Raw genomic sequence first — 22,841 nt, 5'->3', positions numbered from 1 at the left:
TTCTGGACAAAAAATCTTAGTCCTCGGGTTGAGATTTCTCTATCTTACACAACCAGTAGCGATAGATTCTATTAATCCATACCTCATATCAGGGATGCATTCTATTATTCCTACACCCCTTGCTGACCCTGGACAGCTCTTTCTTACACACAGGGAAATGAGAGAAAAGGTAATTCAAACTCAAGGGACAAAATATTGAACAGGGACCCGAGGCTTTGACGAGGGTGTTTTGCTCAAAATTTTATCCCGAGGGTTTAAATGACCTTATCCTTACCTCACATCAAGGATGAATTACATTTCTTGCTTATTACCTAAAACCCGTAAAAACAGCTGCTCTTCTAGGAAAGTTGTAAACTGTCCGCGCGCTTGCAGCACGGTTGGCAATTGTAAATGACGTCAATGACCCTGACTGACCCCAAAACGTCATAAAATGACGTCACGAACGATAGAGTGACCCCGTAAGGTCAATTTAATTCCCATCAGTCTGCTCGTGTAAGCGATCCAGACCCGTGGGTCAGAGAGCCGGAAATGCGGATATGCAAGTAAGAAATTTCCTTCATCCCTTTCTTACCATTGACAGCTTTATCTTATACACAGGGAAATGAGAGAAAAAGCTTTTCCTACTAGTAACGTGGTTGCCCTCCGACATTTTGTGTATATCTTGTTTGTTGGTGTGTCTCGATCTCTCGACGACATCTGTTTTGGTTCATTTTAAACTATGGTGCAAGTCTTGAAGTTCGATTTCTGAATACGTCGTGGCATGATAGATATTTATTTTATTCCTCATGCTGACACTATTCTACGACTAACATAGAGTACAGATTGATATGGGTTGGTAATTACAGTGTCTATGTTATAGCGTTATTACATCATTAATTAATATCTCAAGCACAGTAACCAGGAGCCTATACCGACTCACAGGTCAGGCAATTTTCAAATGTTGTATCTTGATTTTGAATTTTTAATAATAAATTTAATCAAATAACTGTTTATAAAACACATGGGTTTAATAGGGGATATCAAACCAGAAATAGATCCATTAAACAAAATTCATTTAATACATTATAAACTTGTTAATTACAAAAGTGAGAATACTTTTAATAGAAAAAACTAGCAAACAGGTGGCGAAACGCTCTGAATTATTATTTTTGCTTAACTGTGTTGTATACCCTTTTCACACTTAGTAGTCTTTAATATATATAAATACACACCAGGTCTTTTAAGTTCTTCATATTAATAAATAGCCAAATATATCTTCAAATAACTAAGTATGTGTTTATCTTCGCTGTGTCGTTACAGGATCTCAATAGAAGCGCTCAATATATTGCACCTATTCTATAATAGCCACCACAAGTAGTCAAGGATGCAAACGCCAATATATATTTTAACACTCAATAACTCAATCGCAATATAAAATGTATTAGCATATTAGCACGTTACATCTTGATGGAGTATCGTAGACTTGTTGGGGTTCTTTTTTGTGTGTGTGTTGNGGGGGCGAGGGAGGGGGAATAGTATCAACATTTATTACATACTTACTAATAAAAAAAAAATCATGCGCGATACGACACAATTGCTCTAACCCATATCTGCCCTCGCCGTATCACACCCAAAAACCCGTATCAGCCCGCAAAACCTGTATCACAACCCGTTTAGAACTTTTTCGTTTTTCAACATTAAGAAACAAAGATCAACAGAATAAAACACGCCTTTTTCCATATCGCACCTAATATCAACCCTCGATCAATATCGATGCCTTCGGCCCTTGGGCTGATATTGCAGTCTCGGGTTGATACTGGGTGTGATATCGAAAAAGGTATGTATTATTCTTTATATATTTGCTGGATTTCGTATAACTCAAAATATAACAATATCTGATAAGTCGATTGATTTGTATTTCATTATATTTCATGGCAAATACATAGATGAAGTGTATATTCAACTGTCCAGGAATAAGTTTTGTTGTTGTTATTCTTGGCGTTTTGACACGATAAAGTTATCGTCCGCAGTTGGTGTTGTCAACCGCTTGGAACTCACTCAAGAGGAGTCCTGTGGGTGTTAGTGCGGTAGTAACTGTGGCCTCTTGGTTTGATGTCAATGCCGCAGTTGTTCGGGAGACTATCCATGCTTGTTCTGAAATGGAGAACGTGTTTTAAAGTAATATCTTAATGAAAAATTGAAAACAAACTGTAAATAGCTGTTACTTGTGCCTATTTTAATCTCAACCTAATTCGTTGTAACCTGTGCCATTTATAATCCCAACAATGAAAAGCTAACCTGTGCCATTTATAACCCCACAATGAAAAGCTGTAATCTGAGCGCTTTAGAAATCCAATTGGTTTGCTGTAACCTAGGTCCTTTATAATCCCACCCTGATAAGCTATAACATGTGTCCTTTAAAATATCACCATTAATAACTGTAACCTGTGCATTTTATTATCAAACCTTTACAAGTTGTAATCTTCTCGCTTTATACTTCCACCCTGATTAGATGTTACATATGCGCTGTATAACCCCCACCCCCACCCCCAATAGGCTGTAGCCTGTGCGCTTTATTATTCTTTATTGATAAGCTGTAACATGTGTCCTTCATATTCCCACCTTGAAACCTGTAACCTGTGAGCTTCATAATTCCACCCTGATTACCTGTAACCTATGCGGTCTATAATCTCAGCCCCATAAGCTGTAATCTGCGTGTTTTATAATTCCACCTTGGTTACTTGTGCGCTTTATATCTCATCCCAAATTGCTGGGACCTGTCACCTTTATAGTCTCATCCCTATTAGCTGTAACCAGTTCGCTAAATAACTTAACTCTGATAAGTTGTAGCTTTAACCTTGGTAATCTAATCCTGATAAGCTGTAATCTGTGCGCCTTTATAATCCCAAAATTGATTAGCTGTAACCTACGCGCTTTTCAATCCCACCCTGATAAGGGGTAGCCTGTGCCTTTTATAATCTCACACTTATTAGCAGTGATCTGCGCACTTTATAAGCCCATACTGATTAGCTGTAACCTGCGTTCTCCATAATCCCACACTGTTTTGCTGTACCCTGTGCCCTTTATAATCCCACACTGATTAGCTGAACAAGTTCGCTTCAAAACCTCACCCTCAGCTGTAGTCTGCGCGCTTTATAATCCACCTTGGTTAGCTGTAGCCCGTGCGCTTTATAATAACGCCATAAATAGCTCCTACTTGTGACCTTTATAGTTTCACCCTTATCAGATGTAACCAGTGCGCGCTATAACCTCACCCTGATTAGCTGTTACCTTTGACATTGTTAACCTCACCCTGATTAGCAGTAATCTGCGCGCTTTTTAATCCCACCCAGATTAGAGGTAACCTATGCCCTTTATAATCTCACACTGATTACGGTAATCTGCGCGCTTTATATGCCAAGACTGATTAGCTGTAAACTGTGCGTTTCATAAGCCCACACTGATTAGCTGTAACCTGTGTGCTGTATGATTCCACTATGATTAGCAGTAACCTAGATACAAGATACAAGAACTTTTCTTTAGAGTCGCATGCATACATTAGTTTTTGTGAACTATTATTGAGACAAATATATGGAAAATATACAATAAAAACGTAATAACATTACATGTAACAGGGGTGATTACAAGTATTGTATTCGGAAAATACATTTTAATCCTATCACTTTCAAAAAAATATTGTATCGCAGATTGCGAGATGATTGGGATCCCTTCCTACAAAGCCCTTAGTGGCATGGCACTTCAAGTACATTAAAGTATAATCAAAGTGTCGGTGTTTACAATTCAAGTGAAATAAAGCGCCTTGAAGTGCGATCACATATAAATAGTATTAATTTACTCATATAAGACACAAATCAAAAGTAAAAACGTACGACATGTACGTGTTACGTAAGACTACGGATAAAATCACTATCAAGTAGAATGAACTTACAATGCTAATGTAGTACAAATAAGGTCTGTGCTTTCTATTTTCATTCTATTTTAATGTTATCTGGACGCTTATAATCCCACCCTGATAAGTTGTAACCTGCGGGTTTTAAAATCCCATCCCTATTGACTGTTAACGCGCGCTTTGTAAACCTAACCTTCAACACTGAAAAAAACTATGTGCTTATAATCCCAACCTGGATAACTGTAATCTGTGCGTTTTATAATCCCGCCCCTATTGACTGTTAACTGAGCGCTTTGTTATCCCATCCTTAAATACTGAAACCTGGGCGCTTTATATACATACCCTATACGCTTTAACATGCGCGTGTTATAATCCCAACCTTATAGTCTGAAACCTGTGTGCTATATAATCCCATCCCTTTAGACTGTCATCTGTGCACTTTGTAACCCACCCTTTTGTACTATAAGATATGCGCCTTATAATTCCACCCATATGACTGTAACGTGTTTTTTTATAATTCCGCCCTCGTAGACTGTAGATTTTGCGCTTATTAATCCAATCCTTACAGTATGAAACCTTTGCGCCTAATAATCCCACTATTGTAGAATGAAACATGTGCTTTTTCATATCATCCATATGGAGTGTACATCCCACACACAATTAAAGTCAACATATTTAACAAAAACCTGACAACATCCTACACACAATCATAGTCAACATATTTAACTGAAACATGACAACATTCCACACACAATCATAGTCAACATATTTAACTGAAATATGACAACATTCCACACACAATCATAGTCAACATATTTTACTTAAACATTACAACATCCCACACACAATCATAGTCAGCATATTTAACTTAAACATGACAACATTCCACACACAATCATAGTCAACATATTTAACTTAAACATGACAATATCACACACACAATCATAGTCAACATATTTAACTGAAACATGACAACATCCCACACACAATCACAGTCAACATATTTAACTTAAACATGACAACATCACACACACAATCATAGTCAACATATTTAACTGAAACATGACAACATTCCACACACAATCATAGTCAACATATTTAACTTAAACATGACAACATTCCACACACAATCATAGTCCACATATTTAACTTAAACATGACAACATCCCACACACAATCATAGTCAACATATTTAACTGAAACATGACAACATTCTACACACAATCACAGTCAACACATATCTGAAACCTGATATCACGCCCCTACACAATCACCGTCCACATTTTGACTACTTCACACATTCATACCATCAGAACAAATCTACATTAACCAAAAAATGCCTTGCGTAGCATACATCAACACTCACAAGCTAAAACGTCCAAACACATTTCTTTTCACCGTCGTCCATACTCTCAAACTAAAATATTGCCAAAAATCCTAAAACACTTAACTCGCACACACACACACATTTTAGCATAAGAAAACTCCGTTGCACAACACACATCAACATTCACAAAACTTACACATCACAACACACATAGCCAAAGGACGTAAACACACATAAGAAACCGAATACGACAAAAATACTTACATACTTACCTCTAACTCAAACACACACTCGCAAAACTCTACGAGATTTCATATTGCTTTATACATACCAACTGCTGTTCCATAAAACAGGTCTCTGCACGAATAGGTGACTGCAATGTCGGTGTAGTCTGTATATAGGACTCTGATGTTTCCCAGCGATATCCATGTATTTTGTACTACAAAAGTTATAGAGGGATAATAGTTATAATAACTTTGATATGAAGGAATATTACATATTTTAATCATATGTTACCGTAAAAACAGTTATCTCCCCTTAATTTAAGTTTTGCCGGCAAGACTCCAAAGTTTTCCTGTGCCACTGCATTGTGGATTTAATTTCGTTCTGGATACAACTGTAGCACAGTTGGCCCAAGACACTTGTGTTGATTAGGTAGCTAGTTTAGACTGATAGTATAAGGATCTGAATCTGATGCGTCTGAACGGAAAATCTGCAGCTTTGAATGGCGTAAAAAGGAGTTCTAATACATGTAAGTGGCATCTTAATATGAGAAAACTTATGTTTATTTTTCATCTTTCTTACATCCATGTTCAGAATTCTGCTTAGTAAGTAACAAAAAAGTCAAACCTTTTATTTCGGATTCGTAAGATTCATCCATCCTAGGCCTCAGCCGTATCCTTGTCGTCTTCTCAAACGAGATGGGCCTGCAAGCATTGTTGATATCATCAATTTCTCTTTGAGCATTTTCGACGAATTGTGTTGCTGTTTACATTCACTTTATAATACACAAATTAGTTTCAGATTTTTTTTATTTATCTTTAAGAAGTGACACCTATCAATATATTCTTAAAACGAAACTATGTTATAATGTTTCTTAAAGTATCGTTTTCGGAAACATGGGTTAAAATAACTTTCAAGAAATTTAGTTCGTGAGAAATATTTTAAATTCAAAACGAATAAGTCTTGTTTAAAAGTTAGTGTGGTTAACATCGTGTTGTGAAATGTACAACACATTTCTATACTTACCAAAATATTATTCTTCCATATGCCAAAAAGAAACCCCCGCTTCCTCGTTCAAAGTATTTGGTTGTCACACATTTTGTGTTATCCTCAAAGAGGAAACTAGTCCTCTTTATCTCGTTCCAAGTGCCCAAAAACTATTGAAACATAAAAATATATATAATATAAATTGTTAAATTGCTATTTGTTTGACATTTTACATCTAGACAAAGTGAATATTGTGATATGTATTAAAAGTGAACTCGACCAGATTGGTAATGGAAATAAATACTAGAGCCGGGGAATAAGAATTATGTTAAGAGATAACCGTTATTCAATCACTCTTGACGATGTTAACAGTCAGGGTAAAAATGTATAGATTACCACACTGTGTTTTCAGGATTTGTCGCAAGAAAAAATGTTCATCGCAATCACTTGGATAAAATCAAAAGGCCAACTTAGGTGGATTCGAGATTTAATCCACGTGCGAGCGATGTTGTTCGAACGACAAACCCGGAAAACATTGAGTGATAAACTGTTTATCATCCATGTACTACTCCATCTATATTTCGCAATTGATAAAAAAACCCACTTAGATACCATATCTTCCAAATAACTTCTAGGCTTCAAGATCATTGAGATCCTCGGTCTGTGACAAATGAGAACAAATATATAAACAATATTTGTACCACAGAAGGTTTCCGTGGAGAATACCATGAATTGTAAAACCACGCGGAACGATATTTTTGAAACATCGTTTTCTCCATTTGCACACTTATGCTGAAAATGGTGATGTTATCCTCACAATTTTGTTTTCAAAACTTTACAAATATTAACTTTTTCCTGACGCGGATCACCTTAGAAATAATGCGTGTCCTTGTCAATGCTGATATCATTAAGAGTTTGAATAGCGAAACCAGCGTTACCTTGTTAATAGTGGTGGCGTTTAATGTCGGAATAAAGATATTGCGTTACTTTGTCAATGCCAATGTCGTTAAGAGTTAGGATGGACATATACGACTTACCTCGGTTTCGTTTAAGGCATTACCCGTCGAAAAGGTTGGACATGGCGTTAAACGATATCGAAAGCCTAAATCTACATCTGTAGCCAACAAGGGGGAAACCATCCCAATGATGATCAATGTGAATAGTTGGACAGCCGTCATCTTCGTCGTCTTACAAATGTTGGAATTTCAAGTTAGGTCTTGGTTTATATACCCGTATTATTCCAGTACAACTAACATAGGGAAAGCTTAACAAGAGAAGAGGATACATTTTGTATCTCTTAATATATTCCTCAACACCATAAAAAGCACATGAATCGATAATATCTCCCTCTTAAGGAATACAAGTTAATTGTGTCATTTAAAAAATCAACATCCTTGTTTATATACATATCCGATTGTAATTATGTGAATACTTAATTAAGCTAACAAAGCTATCAAATGAATTGTTACACCCTCAGGTCCCTCACGTGACTTTTACCTTCTTATGTGTAAACCAATTAAAGCACATTAGTTCTGCAGTATATACAACATATACGATATGAGATCATCTTAAAGGTAACAAATTGATTATACTAATTGACGAGATGACATATCGGTCATCTCTCTACCTGCAAGCGTTACAGACAATAGCAATCTTAAAAGCGTACTTGTCAAGGCTCCAATACATAGATATTCATTATAAATGAAAGGGAAATTACCAACAGGAAGAAAAATATAATCAAAATAGTGATATCTAATGTCGCAGTACATTTGTGTCTTAGTATTCTGGTTATCAAAGCATAGTGAATAATTAGTAATAACCTGGTTTTGCAATTGTTCAATTAACTAAACTACACTAAATACTTGATAGATAATGACCTGACTGATAGTAACCTGGTGAAATATACATTTAACTAAACTACACTAAATACCTGATAGATAACGACCTGACTGGGGGTAACCTTGTTAAATATACATTTAATTAAACTACACTAAATACCTGATAGATAACGTCCTGACTGATGGTAACCTGGTTAAATATACATGTAACTAAACTACACTAAATACCTGATAGATAACGACCTGACTGAGGGTAACCTGGTTAAATGTACATTTTACTAAACTACACTAAATATTTGATAGATAACGACCTGACTGAGGGTAACCTGGTTAAATGTACATTTTACTAAACTACACTAAATTCCTGATATATAACGACCTAACTGGGGGTAACCTGGTTAAATATACATTTAACTAAACTACACTATATAACTGATAGATAACGACCTGACTGAGGGTAACCTGGTTAAATATACATTTAACTAAACTATACAAAATACCTGATAGATAACGACCTGACTGCGAATAACCTTGTAAAATATACATTTAACTAAACTACACTAAATATCTGATAGATAACGATCTGAGTGATGGTAACTTGGTTAAATATACATTTAACTAAACTACACGAAATACCTGAAATACGGAAAAGTGATCCAAGCAGTTGCATTCAGTATGATACATGTTTTTGAATTTGACATTTTTATTACAGAGTGATTTGATGAATCAATGTCAGTATGTTTGGACCCTTCCTCCCAAAACTCAGTCATTTAATTAATAATGAATGCCTGAAATGATTCCTGCTTGGAGTTTATTTAAAAACTAAACATACAATGTACCTGTATATTTATATTATATATACCTGTACATTTTATATATACCTGTACATTTTATATACCTGTATATTTACATTTTATATACCTGTATATTTTAATTAACAATGGTATTAAGTTAAACCAACTTTTACAAAGCCCTTTCCCTCAATATGTACATTTTCCTTGTAGTGGTTTAAGATTTAAAAAGTATATATAGTACATTTATGCATCGCATATCAGAACGATTAAGAAAATATAATACTACAAAATCTGTATTGTATTTTGTATTATGTTATCTTGAACATTTGTTTAGCATGGTTACATTTTGTTTATCATGTTTACATCTTGTTATTTACAGGGACTTGTCCAATTTTGAGTTTGTGAAGAAATAAAAGATTTGTCAACTTCAGTCAATTGTTGGGTTTATGTTCATACACATATTCTATACTGATATGAATCACAGCACATACATGATATGCACACACCCACATATTATGTTCATCAATATGGCGTACACTTTGAACACGGCGCACACAAGCTATCTCCAACAGTATAGTGTAGAACAATTCTTTGAGCAAGTCTGATGAAAATACTGATAAGCTTTTCTTAATTTATGCTCAATTTAAGTATTTTTGAGTTGTAGTTAGATCCAGCTGTTGACATAAGAAATTTCACGATATTGTCTCACTTGCTTTGCTCTGACAACTGATATGATGTTTAAACTTGACTGATATTCATTGTCTGAACGTCCTAACATAATGTACTTGCTCCCCTTCTGTCTCCTTCGTAGTAAGTCCACGGTCTGACAAGAACGGGCAAAAACTGCTTCATAGCTGCTAGTATTAATATTAATACCCGGCCTCCCCTACCCCGGCCGCAATATATAACAAATTCTCTCGTCGTCAGAAAGCGACGTTAACGCAGCTACATAGGTTCTACTTTCCATGATTTAACTTCGTCTGAAGATACAGATTGTCGCCTGGATCCATGGTTAATTCATATATGAGTTAAAATGGTAAGATTCATATAAAAATGTTCTATAAAACGATACCAAAGAATCGGAAAATCCATCGACAATATTGACATTCGAATGTTTACATCGAAACCAGAAGGAGGCTACGATTTTTAACCGGAAAAATAATTTGCGGGCCGCTTACATGACCATGCGAAGTGTTGATTCGTCTATTAAAAGCCAATGCATGAAGTGATGAAAGTTTTTGTAGATTTAGTTGGTTTTGATTCATATATTCAAATGAACAGAATAATATAAATATGAAAATTCAATATTTAGAATATACTAATAATTAATAACTGAATAATTTGCTACTTATAATTTTACTGACCAATTAAGGTACGTGTATAGACATGCATGCATCAATCAGCACACGACGCTGCCCAAATACTCGTATATAAGTCATTGCTAAACTCCCGACCGATTATTTCATGCATTTATCTATTTTATTTGTACATTTATTTTGTTTTAATTTGTAAACTTTATTATACATACATGTATAACTTTTTTTTTCTGGGATAAAAAAGCATTTCACCACTCACATATATATATACATATATATATATATACATATATATATATATTCTTAACTTAACCTGTACATACAAAATGTAGCTATCGATCGTTTTCTTACATAACCAGCAAAACGCACATTCAACGCTAAAGTTTCAACGGACATCAAACAGTCAACGCAAACGCAACGGAAACACAACGCAAACGAAACGCAAACGGAACGCACTTTTGGTAAAGAACAACGGTCCATGGTCTGTAAGTAGAGGCATATAATGATGAGGTAGTAATTGGAAAAGATTCATCAGTTTGGTATGAATAATAAAGGTCAAGTTTGTTTGTTTTCAATTCTTGTTTGTGATCAAAACTGTATAAGGTAGTAAGTAAAAAAAACACAACAAAAACATGGAAACTAAGACCATTTTGCAACGAAATGATCACTCATCCCAAACTCATCAAACTCATCCCAAACGGGTTTGTTCACATGTAATTCAATACATGGAAAAGGCATTTGTCGTGGTGATATACGTGTTAATAGAAACCTTTAAACCGTACAATGTGTCTTAATAGATTGTGAGAAGCTAGTAAATGGATGAATAGTTGATTACATAAGTACTCCATAGTCAGATACGTTCAACTGACCTTTATTTGCTAACCGTGAACAAAACACGTGTCCAACATTTTAGAAATCGTCAATTAGGTTACTAATTGATTTCATTAATGGCTAATATAAAATATCAATCATGTCTGTACTTGTCAGAAATATTGGCAAGCTTATAAGCGTAGATGTCAAAGACCCGTTATATTTATCCCCACCATATTGTAAGAAAAACAGGGCAATGCAATACTTATAATTGATCTTGAGGTGGATTCACTTAATAAACAAAAATAATTCAATTTCAAATATAGTTGAAAGTCAACTGCACATACTAACACATCAGAAATATTTCTGACTAATGTAAAAATTACGAGAACTTCTATAGCTTGATATATCAAATACTATTATACTCTCTGAACGAAGACAATGAATCGAATGGTTAGAAATTGGAAATGATTAAATGTTAAAAGAAAGACATGTATATTGCAAAAGAGAAATATAGAACATTTTCATTTGTATCTGCGTTGTAATAGAATATATATATTATTATATATGTTATCAATTTTATTGTATCCGTGATAAAAAGAAAGCGTTAAGAAAAAGTTAGGGCTTTCATAAAACGGTTTCTGAAGCTCTCTTTTCGGTTGTAACTAATTCCATTAGCACCATCTCCAACCCCATTTGTTAGCTTAATTGTATTTCACCATCGTAGTTTTATGACTCTGAGCTAACCCCTCCAAACCACTATTTCTGCACAATGATATCTGATAATAATGTTTTACTTTTGGTTCTTTTGTTATCATGTATCATTTAGGGAACCGCTGTATTGTTTTGGTTTTCGTTTTTGTCTTTAAAGTCACATTTTGTGTGTTGTTTAGTTAGATGTTTATTTAACCTGATAACAAATACTCAGCTTGTTATCTATCGGGTATTAAGTGTAGTTTAGTTAAATGTATATTTTACCAGGTTACCATCAGTCAGGTCGTTATCTATCAGGTATTTAGTGTTGTTAAGTTAAATGTATATTTAACCTGGTTACCATAAGTCAGGTCGTTATCTATCAGGTATTTAGTGTAGTTTAGTTAATTGAACAATTGCACAACCTGTTTTAAACCGATATCACAATTGAACAAATCCGAATGTTCACATCCGTTTTTAACACATGATTTGATTTTATCATATAACGTAAAAATAACAATGATTTTTTTTCCTTCCAGTAATGTTGCTTTTTTGGAGCTTTTTCTACAGACCAACTCTCCACACAGAATCGAACGCCTTACTAAAAACGATGAACGTACAATAACTTTTTTTCTATTGAAAAATATATTGAGATTAAGGAATACAATACAAAAATGTTATCGGTTGTAGATTGACCCTTTCTAAACCCATTACTAAATGTGAAAGTGATTCAGTTATATCAAAATATTTTTTATTTATCCAAGTCAAATAAAAATGCAAGGATTGTTTAATATATTTTAATGTAAAAATGTACACAAAAGTTTGTAGATTCCTAGAAAAGCTTGACAAAGTATTAACTTAATCTCTGTACCAGGTTGTGCTCCTTCTCTATGTAACTATGCTATAGTCAATTATCATTATTTGCAGAAAATGTTGTAATTTTGTACTTATTATCACATGCCATGTATCATATTTACTATATGTATGTGACCTCTTGTTACACACGTAAGTGTGTCGGAGTGAACGAATAAAACTGAACTTAAATATCAGAATTTAATTATATTGTAATGCTAGGGTGATTCAGAAATATAATTATAGTTAATTGGATCCACAATTCGGCTAAGGCGATAGCCAATGGGCGTAAATGTACGCATCGAGAGATGTCATGTTATTTGAGGGTCCCTTTTTTCCAGCATGCTTTATTCAAGATGCCCCCAGTTATTTCCCAAGACGTGTTCCCAAGATGGCTTTCAAGTTGACTGCTCTCAGTTATTTCCAAAAGGGATGTTTGTTTCCATCTGTTTTAAAGATGGGGCCCATTCCAAGGGCTGTCTTCAATATATTACAAGATATCATATCGAATGGATTCCATACTGAAAATACACTGGCCATAGCCGAAGATGTCTCCTTGCAAGCTCTTAGACAACCCTATCAAATGCCGGTAAACTTGTAGCTGAAGTTATTTAACAATTTCTAGTTATTCTACAGGTTTAAAATAGTTACGATTTAGGAAATAGCTAGAATTGTCATGAAATACGTTTTAAAGTAAAGAAAACACCTGATAATTGTTGCTAATCGTAGACTCAGTCAGGGCCCGTATTCATGAAACCGTTATCATGCTCAAGCATGGATTCTGTGTTCAAGCCAGCTTTCTTGTAACCCATCTAAATCATGTCAACGATCAAAAAGTCAAATTTAAATATCGAAAACAATATTCGGCTTCAAGTTTCTTCAATTTTTCTCCAAAACTTTAACAAAATCAGATTTTTTAAATAATTCATAACTGGAACAAGAAATTAGACTTGAGCACAAAATCCATGCTTGAGCATGAGGTTTCATGAATACGAGCCCTGGTGTCATGTCAACTATCTGTTAGTGTGACGTCATAAACCGGAACGATAACTCTTGCATGCAATTACTATGTGAATATGCTTTTACTATAAAATGTCAATTTTTAATCGTTTATAGATAATTAATTGTACACAATTTCCGCATTTATGAAATTGATATACATTAATGCAATACTAATCTATGTTAGCATCATTTTTATTGACATTATTTTGCAAAAGTTGCGTTTTTAAGTCTTTTCAATTTTGTATGGGAAATAGCACGTGACGTCAACTGTTATCTTTGTGCCGTTCTAGATATTGACCAGACCTGACGTTAATAAGCGGGAAATGTGAAATTTGGAAAAGACATAAATTAGCGCACCATTCAGTTTGTCTGTGACACATGTGGCAGTTATACCAGTTGGTCTGCCACATCTATGCAATTCATTGCTTAAGTTGACATTTGTAATCTGGGAGTTTCGAATGAATCTTTAGTATCATAACCAGTCTCATCATCATCATCATTCTCATCATCATCATCTTCCCAACCCATCGTTTTATCTGCAATATTTTCTACTATTCGTTGTACGATTACAGATTCCGTTCGAGGAGACGTCACGAAACGTCTTCTTTGCTGTGTGGTAGGATTTTCTTGACCAAGAGTGAAAGCTACATTTTGCATTTTTTCTAAATACGATCTATTACTTATCCAACTTTGAGGAATATTCACGTCTCTCGGAGCTATATAGTGCATTACAATTTTGGCATAATGTACATGCATCTATTACTTAATGTTAAAAGTGATCTCACATGTGTGTTTCACGTTCATCTTTCTAAATAATCATTTCTTCAGTTACTTTATTTTACCACAAAGCGCTTTGAGTAATTTTACAAATTATATAGGGCGCTATATAAATGTTGTATATTATTATTATAATTATTATCATTAAAGATATAGCGTAGTTCTGAATGTATTTAGATAGATAAACATAGACATGTTTATTTTTTTCACTTTAAATTCAACTAAAAACACGAAATACCAGTTTGCAGTACATTTACAATATGTAACTTAATGAATATTTATTTGATATATATTATTTCAAAATTTGGCTTGTAATTTAGAAATGATTTTCATTTTATGTGTACAAAACATTATTTGTTTATATTTTGAGAAGTCTGAGGTAGTTTCCAACATGGTAAAAGTGTTAGAAGAACGACTTGTACCACATCAGTTAATATCCCACATGTATATAAGAGATAGTTTGAGTACGCTGTTAGATATAGAATCAACTGCTACAAGTAAACTCCGGTCTCCGTAGGTTGTTGAAGTAGGTACGTTGCTATGAAGAAAGGGTAAATTAGGATAGGACAATGGAAATCGTTTCCGATTACTGTACAGCTAAGAAGTAAGCCATTCCTGTTAGTCTTGTTGTAAGTCAATATCGAGGAATGTGGCTGAGGTAGAATGGTCTGCAATGACCAAGCTGAAGCTGAAGACGTCATGGTCAATAAATGTCTTCCTATTTAAAGACAGTGCATTGTCGATATATGTCATTGTGAAATTGAAGGACTTGGCTAGGTTTTTGTTACCAGTCCTGATAAGTTCTTCAATAATTCAGCCTTTGATGGAAACAAAAGCTAGTTTTTGTCTGTCTCCCGATCCCCCCGACAAAATACCTAAGAGTAAGCGACACGTATGCTCCTGCTCATCAAATATATATGTTTTATTATATATACATTTATTATACATTTGTTCGATTTATGGCGTGATAAATGGGTATATAAACCAATCAAATAGCTGTTTATCAGCAATTAATCTTACAAACTAACCACAAAACATATTTCCACGCAAAATTCTTGATACTTTTGCTTGATATAACAGTACCTTTAAACTATATCTGAAAAAAATGTTTTTTTCGAGAGCTTCACAGTGCCACATCTTGTCTGATCTGACAACACTGTACGGAGCTTTCTGTCCTTGAAGTGCGCCTCCGTCAGCCTCTCGATCGTGTAGTGGATCGAACCGAGTAACTCCCCCGTCTTTCTCGTCAGCACGGATATATGCTCTGAAATATAACCACGTGATAGAGTATGTAATGAGTCAAACAGCCCTGTAGTACACTACCCATAGAGAATCAAGTAATACCCAGCACGAGTATCTCCTATAATAATAGTATGCATGTAGCAAGGACCTACAATGTTCAGAGTTTTCTTACATTTATACGGGGCATTTTTTGTACAAAAGGACCTACAATTTTATCAATTATGCACTTTTTTGGATGTATATGTGATGACATGTTACTTCTTCGTGGTCATCATTAATGCAGGTTTATATTATAAGACTATTTCATGCCCAAGGGTGTAGGGTAGAGAAATTCAACCCTCGGGATTTTCAAATTTGGTTTTTACAAAATTTGAAAAACCCTCAGGTGGAATTTACCTATCCTACACCCTTGGGCATGACAGAGTATTTTTCTTTCATTCCAACTACCAGAATAAGCTCACAAACCATGAAAACGCGTTTGGACTGGCTACAGTACCATTTTGAAAATATCAACTTTCCCCTGAGCTTTTTTGACGAAAACGATTTAGTCAGTGAGATTAAGCATACCCCATATTTGCCTTTTCCACATTGCGGCATCGGAGTTTTCCAAATTCTTGACGTCACGTCATTGTTGAGCCATTGTGACGTCACGTCACGGGAAATGGGGTGTAAGTTTAATATAGAGGGAATCTCAATCCGAGGGGGAATATTCGTAAGTCGTCAAACACGAGGCCTCGGCAGCCAAAGGTCTTCTGCTTCATATTTTATCCCTTATGTTTGAATTACCTTATCCGTACATCGCATCAGGGATGGGATCTATTTTTTACTTATTACCTAAAACCCGTAAAAACAGCTGCTCTTCTAGTAAACTTGTAAACTGTCAGCACATTTCTCATTTGCAAATGAAGCCCGGATGACAATTGTTAATGACGTCAATGACCCTTACTGACCCCAAAACGTCATAAAATGACGTCACGAACAATAGCGTGACCCCGAAAGGTCACTATAATTCCATCGCCAGTCTGCGCATGTAAGCGATCCAGACCCGTGGGTCGGATAGAATTTCCCAGCACCGCCGGAAACGCGGATATCTTGGTCTAGTATGCAAGAAAGAAATTTATTACATCCCTTTCTTAACCTGGACAGCTCTATTATCTTATACACACGGAAATGAGAGACAAAAAAAACAACCACATCCTCCGAAGCAAAATCCTCAAATGTTTTATGAGATATGCAATGATGATGTTTTTAGATGGATATTATAAGAAAATCGTCAATAGCATTTCAATTTATAATTAAGGTTTGAAATGCATCTTTTTAACATTTATGAGGGTATATTTATATTCTATGTTGCACTTGCCTATATGTTGTAAGTAAACCAAGCTGCAGTATATGATACTGTATACTACAATTAAAAAACAGCTGGTACAAGGTAAACAAACATGGCCGCCCGATACTTTCGGTATCAATAGGCCTATAGTCGGAAAACATTCTGGGTTCGTTAGCATTTAGCAATAAAGGTCAACGCAAAAAAAAAGCAACTTGACAAATTATGACAAGATAAATGTATTATAAGATGAGTAGGTACCACAAAATTATTGTAAGAGCCATTCTAGATACGAATTTACCAAGCATGTTAACGTCATCACACAGGGGATCGGTTTCAAAGATTTTGAGTTATGCATAACATCAGTGAATAACCACAACACTAAAATTTAGCATTTCTAAAACCTTGTAAAAGTCGAGGGTATCGACAAGGTTTTAGAATGTGTATAAATACATTTTTAAGAGTTGTGGTTTTTCAGTGATGTCATCCATTACTCAAAATCACGAAACCAAGCCCCTGTGAACGTCGTCTGCTAGCGATGCTAATCTGACCGATTAGACATGGAATCTATTTCAAACGAAATGTCCTTGGAATCGTTATCACCTACTGAAAGGACAACTTTAATTTAACATTTCCGAATATACATGCTTCTGAATATAACGTAATATCCCAGTCGATGAAAACATAAGCGTTTCCGAGGAAACAATCAAGTCCGTTCAGCGCCGCATCACTTCAAAATACATGTAATCTATCAATGCGCGAAAAATAGCTTTAATTTTAAACAAGCAGAAGTTATGCAATTATCAAAAAAAATCAACATATACACACTCATATGAAATAAATAATAAAGTTAAGTTTGTGTTCAAACGATTTTATGTGCGTGTGGTTTTCGATGACACGAGGGACTATATTATTTCTTCTGGAAATGTCGGCTGTTCTGGTATTTGAACTAACTGATGTCACTGATATGATAAGCGGGAAATTCAAACGTATTTTGCTTCAGTTACTATACAAATCAAAATATGTACATGTAAATGTAAATATAAGCATTGAACCGTTACCAGATGCAGTATACAGTCGATATAAATGCAATTTGGGTGACAGATAACTAGAATGAATATTTATCTGTCACCCAAATTGCATTCATATCCACTGTATACTGCATCTGGTAACAGTTCAATGCTTAAATGCAACAGTTCCGTTCAAACATATTCCATGATGCGCTTTAAGTTTGAACGGAAATGACGTCGCTGTCAGATGTATTGGCTGGAGCAGATGGGTTCGTTATAAATGTCTGTGCCTGTTGTTGTTGTTAGCGCAGAGGTCATGTTACGGTACATGTAGTACTGTTAATATTACTACACACTTGCTTTTATTGAATCATAACAACATTTTTAGTTGGTACTGTTATCTAGAGGCACTGCAACACAAATGTAAATATATAAAGATAAAATGTTTCAATTGTTTATTCTACATAGAATTAGAAGCAACATCTAATACATTGCCAGTATTTAATACTCTGACATGCGTATTTAAAGACAAACAGACAAAATAATTTCGCTGGCATAGTCAGGTGTATAGTAAGGAATGTTAGGAATATTGCAACTTCTTACCGTCAGCTACTGAACATGTGTTGCTATACTGACCTTCAAAATAGACCGGAACAATAGGATTTGGACTGCATGAATACACCAGGGCAAATCTCAAGTAGTCTGTAGCTAGGACCCAATAGCTTGCAAGTACTGATCCTAAAAACGATTGGTCAATAACGGTCAAATCAATGTAATGAATTCAAAACTAAACAGAAACTGTAGGAGTCATGAAAGTTCTTAGTTTAAGGTGATGGTAGGATAGTTTCATCTTTCTTCTATTTTTTCCCCTTTGTACCAACTATTTTGACAATATTTTATACATAAATAATATTTCATAAGATCATTACCATCATTAAGCATATAAATTAGCCATTTTTTGAGACCGCCATTACAACCGACGTAAATTATCGGAAGCGACGTCTTTATATATACAAACCCGGAGAAAACTTCACAGCGAGCTTAGCTGGCTCTTTGGGGTCAGGAGTAAGAATGTTTCCATTTACAACCGCCTTGTATCCGGTCCTGCAAAATATAACACAATATTTGCTACCGCATTAGACATTTCATGTACTAAGACGAAACGTCCTGCTATGTTTAATTTATCAAGCTTTCAATTACATATTTTATTTACATTTAGTTGTGTTTTCTTTCAGTTTTTTGAAAGGCTACCTAGATCTGCACCTGTGGTCATGAATTAACCGTTTTCGCGCTTAAGTCAAATTTCGTGCTTAGGTAATAAAAAAAAATAACGTTTTGTCAACATTTTATGATCAAATTATTCACACTTGACAATTCAGACCATAACGCATGATTAAAGCAAGTGACTAGAAAATTGGTTTGAGCATAAAGTTCATGCTTGAGCAGATAATGGTTTCATGAATACGGGCCCTGGTTTCGCCTCCACAGTTTATCAAATGATTCTCCCTTTGTCGATGTATTTATCCGTTTCATATACTTTTGTCCGAGTACCAATTTTGCTATTGTATGTTGACACTGTCATATTTACATTTGTATATTCGAAGCTGACCCTAATAAATACTTAACACGATCTAGTATATAACAAATGATTTATTGTCAAATACTTTGTGTTACATTTTTCGTGAGTATGCGTTATTCTTTGGTGGATGTGGTGGTGGTGTTGTTGAACCAAGACAGGTGAACAACAAACCCTTAAAATCGCGCCACCTCGTAACAACTGCTCGATCTTACTATCTAGTCACTGTATAAACTTGATTAGTCACCAGACAAGATGTTTTTGAGCAAAGATAAAAATACATCGAAAAATATTCGAAAAAAAATATATTACGACGGAATTAGGAAGATAATAGAGATTATCACTACGTATTGTGATCTACTATTCGCCATTTTCAACACGTTTAAACATAAATAACCTTCAACAATGGTAGGACAGTGCACTGAAATATCGAAAGTGTCTTCTTTTTCGCCGTACAAATAAATAATCGGAACATATATATTTAATTGTTGCAGTGGCAGAAATCATCTCGCATGCTACTTTTTATGTTATTCTATTCTTTTCACGGTTCTTTTAGTATACTTTCATTACCCGTAACACATATTTACACACATTAAGTTCTCAAGTTTTCGCATTAGAAAATGTATACACGTAATATATTTACTTACACATATGTAATTACAACATAGGCGTCATAGTTATGACGTCATTAAGAGTTAGATATATTTTCATTAAAACTTGATTATCTCATTATAACGAGTAAGTAATCTCGTAGAAAGGACGTAACTAAGAGATAAAATTTAATGTTCATATTTTTCTTCTCGTGGGAAAAAAATGAGTTTTGTACAAATATGACAATAGCTAATTAAAATGAAACTTCTATTTATAGAGCCAAAACGGCTATCGGATAGGGTGTATAATTAAAATCAAACTAGAATTTGTAGAAACGCCCACCTCAGCCTATGTAGGGTCGCGTATTTCCCTCATGTTATAGAGGGCCGGAGTACTAGTTATGACGTTAATCGACGACAGACCGATATGAAAAAAGTCGATAAAACTTTAGAATGATTCGGACTAACTCACAACTTGGCCGCTACATCTCGGCGAATTCTGTCAAGGCTTGAAATTAGATCCGATTCATAACGGAAAATGATTGAGCACTACGTATGGTGGCTGATTAGTGCCATTTTCACCTTTTCGCGATCATAAATGCGAAAAAGCGAAATTTTAACACCCAATTTTCGCTCTAATCAACCACCATATAGCTACGTATACAAAGGGAGACTACTCTTAGTCACGAAGTTATTTTATTATGCTCTAGATTGATGTGCGAATCATTGCTTTAAAAAAATAGCTTACACTGTAGTATGCTATCATCCACCTTAGTCAAAACTTCCTGAAACAGAATCGGCATATTAATATCACACAAAGACCTAATTTAAACTTTCAAACCAATCAAATTGTATAATCAACCTCAAACAGTGAGTGTTTGTTGGTATGTGAGTCATGCTAGGCACGTTCAAGATCAATCTGTTGGTTTTCGAAAACAAAAAGCTACTTGTTAGCCGCTACTGGTTTATCAGAATGAGACATTGCAACAATATAAGACACAACACCCCCGCCCTTACCTTACCCACCGTTCACCCATTATTGGTACTCGGCCCGGCAATAACCGGAACAAGGGCGTACAGCACCATCAATCAATCATGAAACGAGAAGTGAAGGCAAGCGCCTTAAAAACTCGTACAAAATTACGTACTTGCGTTGTATGGAGTTGACCCGAATGCTACCGTTTGTGGTGCTGCCTGGGTATAGGACGATTTCAGTTGTAGGACACTTAAATTCCAGGGGAACGTGACTGAAAGATTTGGCAGGTATCAGTGTAAAATGTTCATGCCAGTTCCCAGTAAACTGAAAATAAGATATTATCCGTAATACTACACGGTGATAGAGTTTGGGAAGTCAAATACTGATGAAATAACAACTTAATGTAAAAAGGAACAAATCATATGCGCTTTTTTCAGATAAGTGATATACTGTTTGGTCGGTATGGTCAGATTTATGGGTTTTAGAGTCCAATAAACAAGTGATGTAATTACTTATTTTTCACAATTTTTAACTTTGTCATAAAAATATAGGTTCATATCAACTTATGACTTAATCGAATAATTCACTTTTAGGCAAAGTGTGGAAATTAAAGGCACTGCCTCTTTCATTTGGATTTCCACCTTTTTGTCCCCTCTCACTGAGGAAACCTAGAAGGGCGAAACAGCTGTATGGAGCAGTGTACTTCATTTTTAGCATGCTGTATCTATTACCAAATAGCATACGTGCAATCAGCTGTGTGTCTTTTGATATGATGTCAACGTAGGTTACTTGTATTAGACATGTGTAACAGCCAAAAAATATAAAGGGAAAATACTGCCTCAATGGAGAGGTCCAGCATGCATTATGTAACTCACGTGTTTCAAATAATTCCACAAGTGCTCTAATCGGTTGCCCCCTCCTTCTCATTACATCGCCAAATTCAAGACGACTTGTAAGATGGTAAAACAACTGAGCCTGATACCTTATCCGTGGGTTTGTTTGTTTCTTTTTTTTTCAGTATTTCCCTACATACCTTCCCGATTTCCCAGACAAAGCAGAATCGTTGTGTTGTATTTTGAATATCTAATATTCCCACAAGAACATGTTCATAGTGACTTCAACCAATCGGATGTGTTATTGCTCTTGGACAAAGTGGTAAGAATTTTTAAATGTATGACAAAAGTGACCACATAGACATACAATGAAATGACTACCTAAATGACAGAATAAACCGACATAAGACGGTTACTGTTTTCTATAGCTTTACCTTGTTAAGGTTGAAGTTCACCTGCGTAGGAGGATTCGGGCACCCTCTAGTTCCTGGCTCACCCTCCTTAGACTTCGCTGGATTCAAACCGATGACCAACGATATAATTCCGAACAGAAGAGCGAGAAACATGAGACGGAGTGACATACTGGTTACTGTAAAAACGGACCACGACAGCCCCAGATCAACTGGCGTGTGGTTCACACGATCACCTTTACTTTGCAAGTCAAAAGCGTAACGATACATCACACACATTGATTAGTCACATGATATATCATCGTTACGATCATGACATGTTGATGATTATTTATAGTTACAGTTTACTATTGTATGTCTCATTCACTTG

General features: G+C 35.1%; 2 protein-coding genes across 2 annotated transcripts; both read right to left on the bottom strand.

Moving 5' to 3' along the window:
* Window positions 1-1,980: 1,980 nt before the first annotated feature.
* LOC110455775 lies at window positions 1,981-7,621 on the bottom strand. Its single transcript, XM_021506135.1, has 5 exons — window positions 7,463-7,621; window positions 6,465-6,595; window positions 6,066-6,142; window positions 5,548-5,655; window positions 1,981-2,133 (listed from the first exon to the last, which is right to left on the bottom strand). The coding sequence occupies exons 1-5, from the start codon at window positions 7,601-7,603 to the stop codon at window positions 1,997-1,999; spliced, it is 594 nt and encodes a 197-aa protein (XP_021361810.1). The 5' UTR covers window positions 7,604-7,621; the 3' UTR covers window positions 1,981-1,996.
* A 7,798-nt stretch (window positions 7,622-15,419) lies between these two features.
* Window positions 15,420-22,698, bottom strand: LOC110455777 (apolipoprotein D-like). Its single transcript, XM_021506137.1, has 5 exons — window positions 22,496-22,698; window positions 21,401-21,552; window positions 19,105-19,190; window positions 18,723-18,824; window positions 15,420-15,771 (listed from the first exon to the last, which is right to left on the bottom strand). Exons 1-5 carry the CDS (start codon window positions 22,640-22,642, stop codon window positions 15,593-15,595), a joined length of 666 nt encoding a protein of 221 aa, XP_021361812.1. The 5' UTR covers window positions 22,643-22,698; the 3' UTR covers window positions 15,420-15,592.
* Window positions 22,699-22,841: the final 143 nt, after the last annotated feature.

This window comes from Mizuhopecten yessoensis, unplaced genomic scaffold (assembly GCF_002113885.1).
Source record: "Mizuhopecten yessoensis strain PY_sf001 unplaced genomic scaffold, ASM211388v2 scaffold8381, whole genome shotgun sequence".
NCBI classification, from domain to species: Eukaryota; Metazoa; Mollusca; class Bivalvia; order Pectinida; family Pectinidae; genus Mizuhopecten; species Mizuhopecten yessoensis.
The sequence above is the reverse complement of the archived record's forward strand: the minus strand, read 5'-3'. Positions and strand labels throughout refer to the sequence as shown.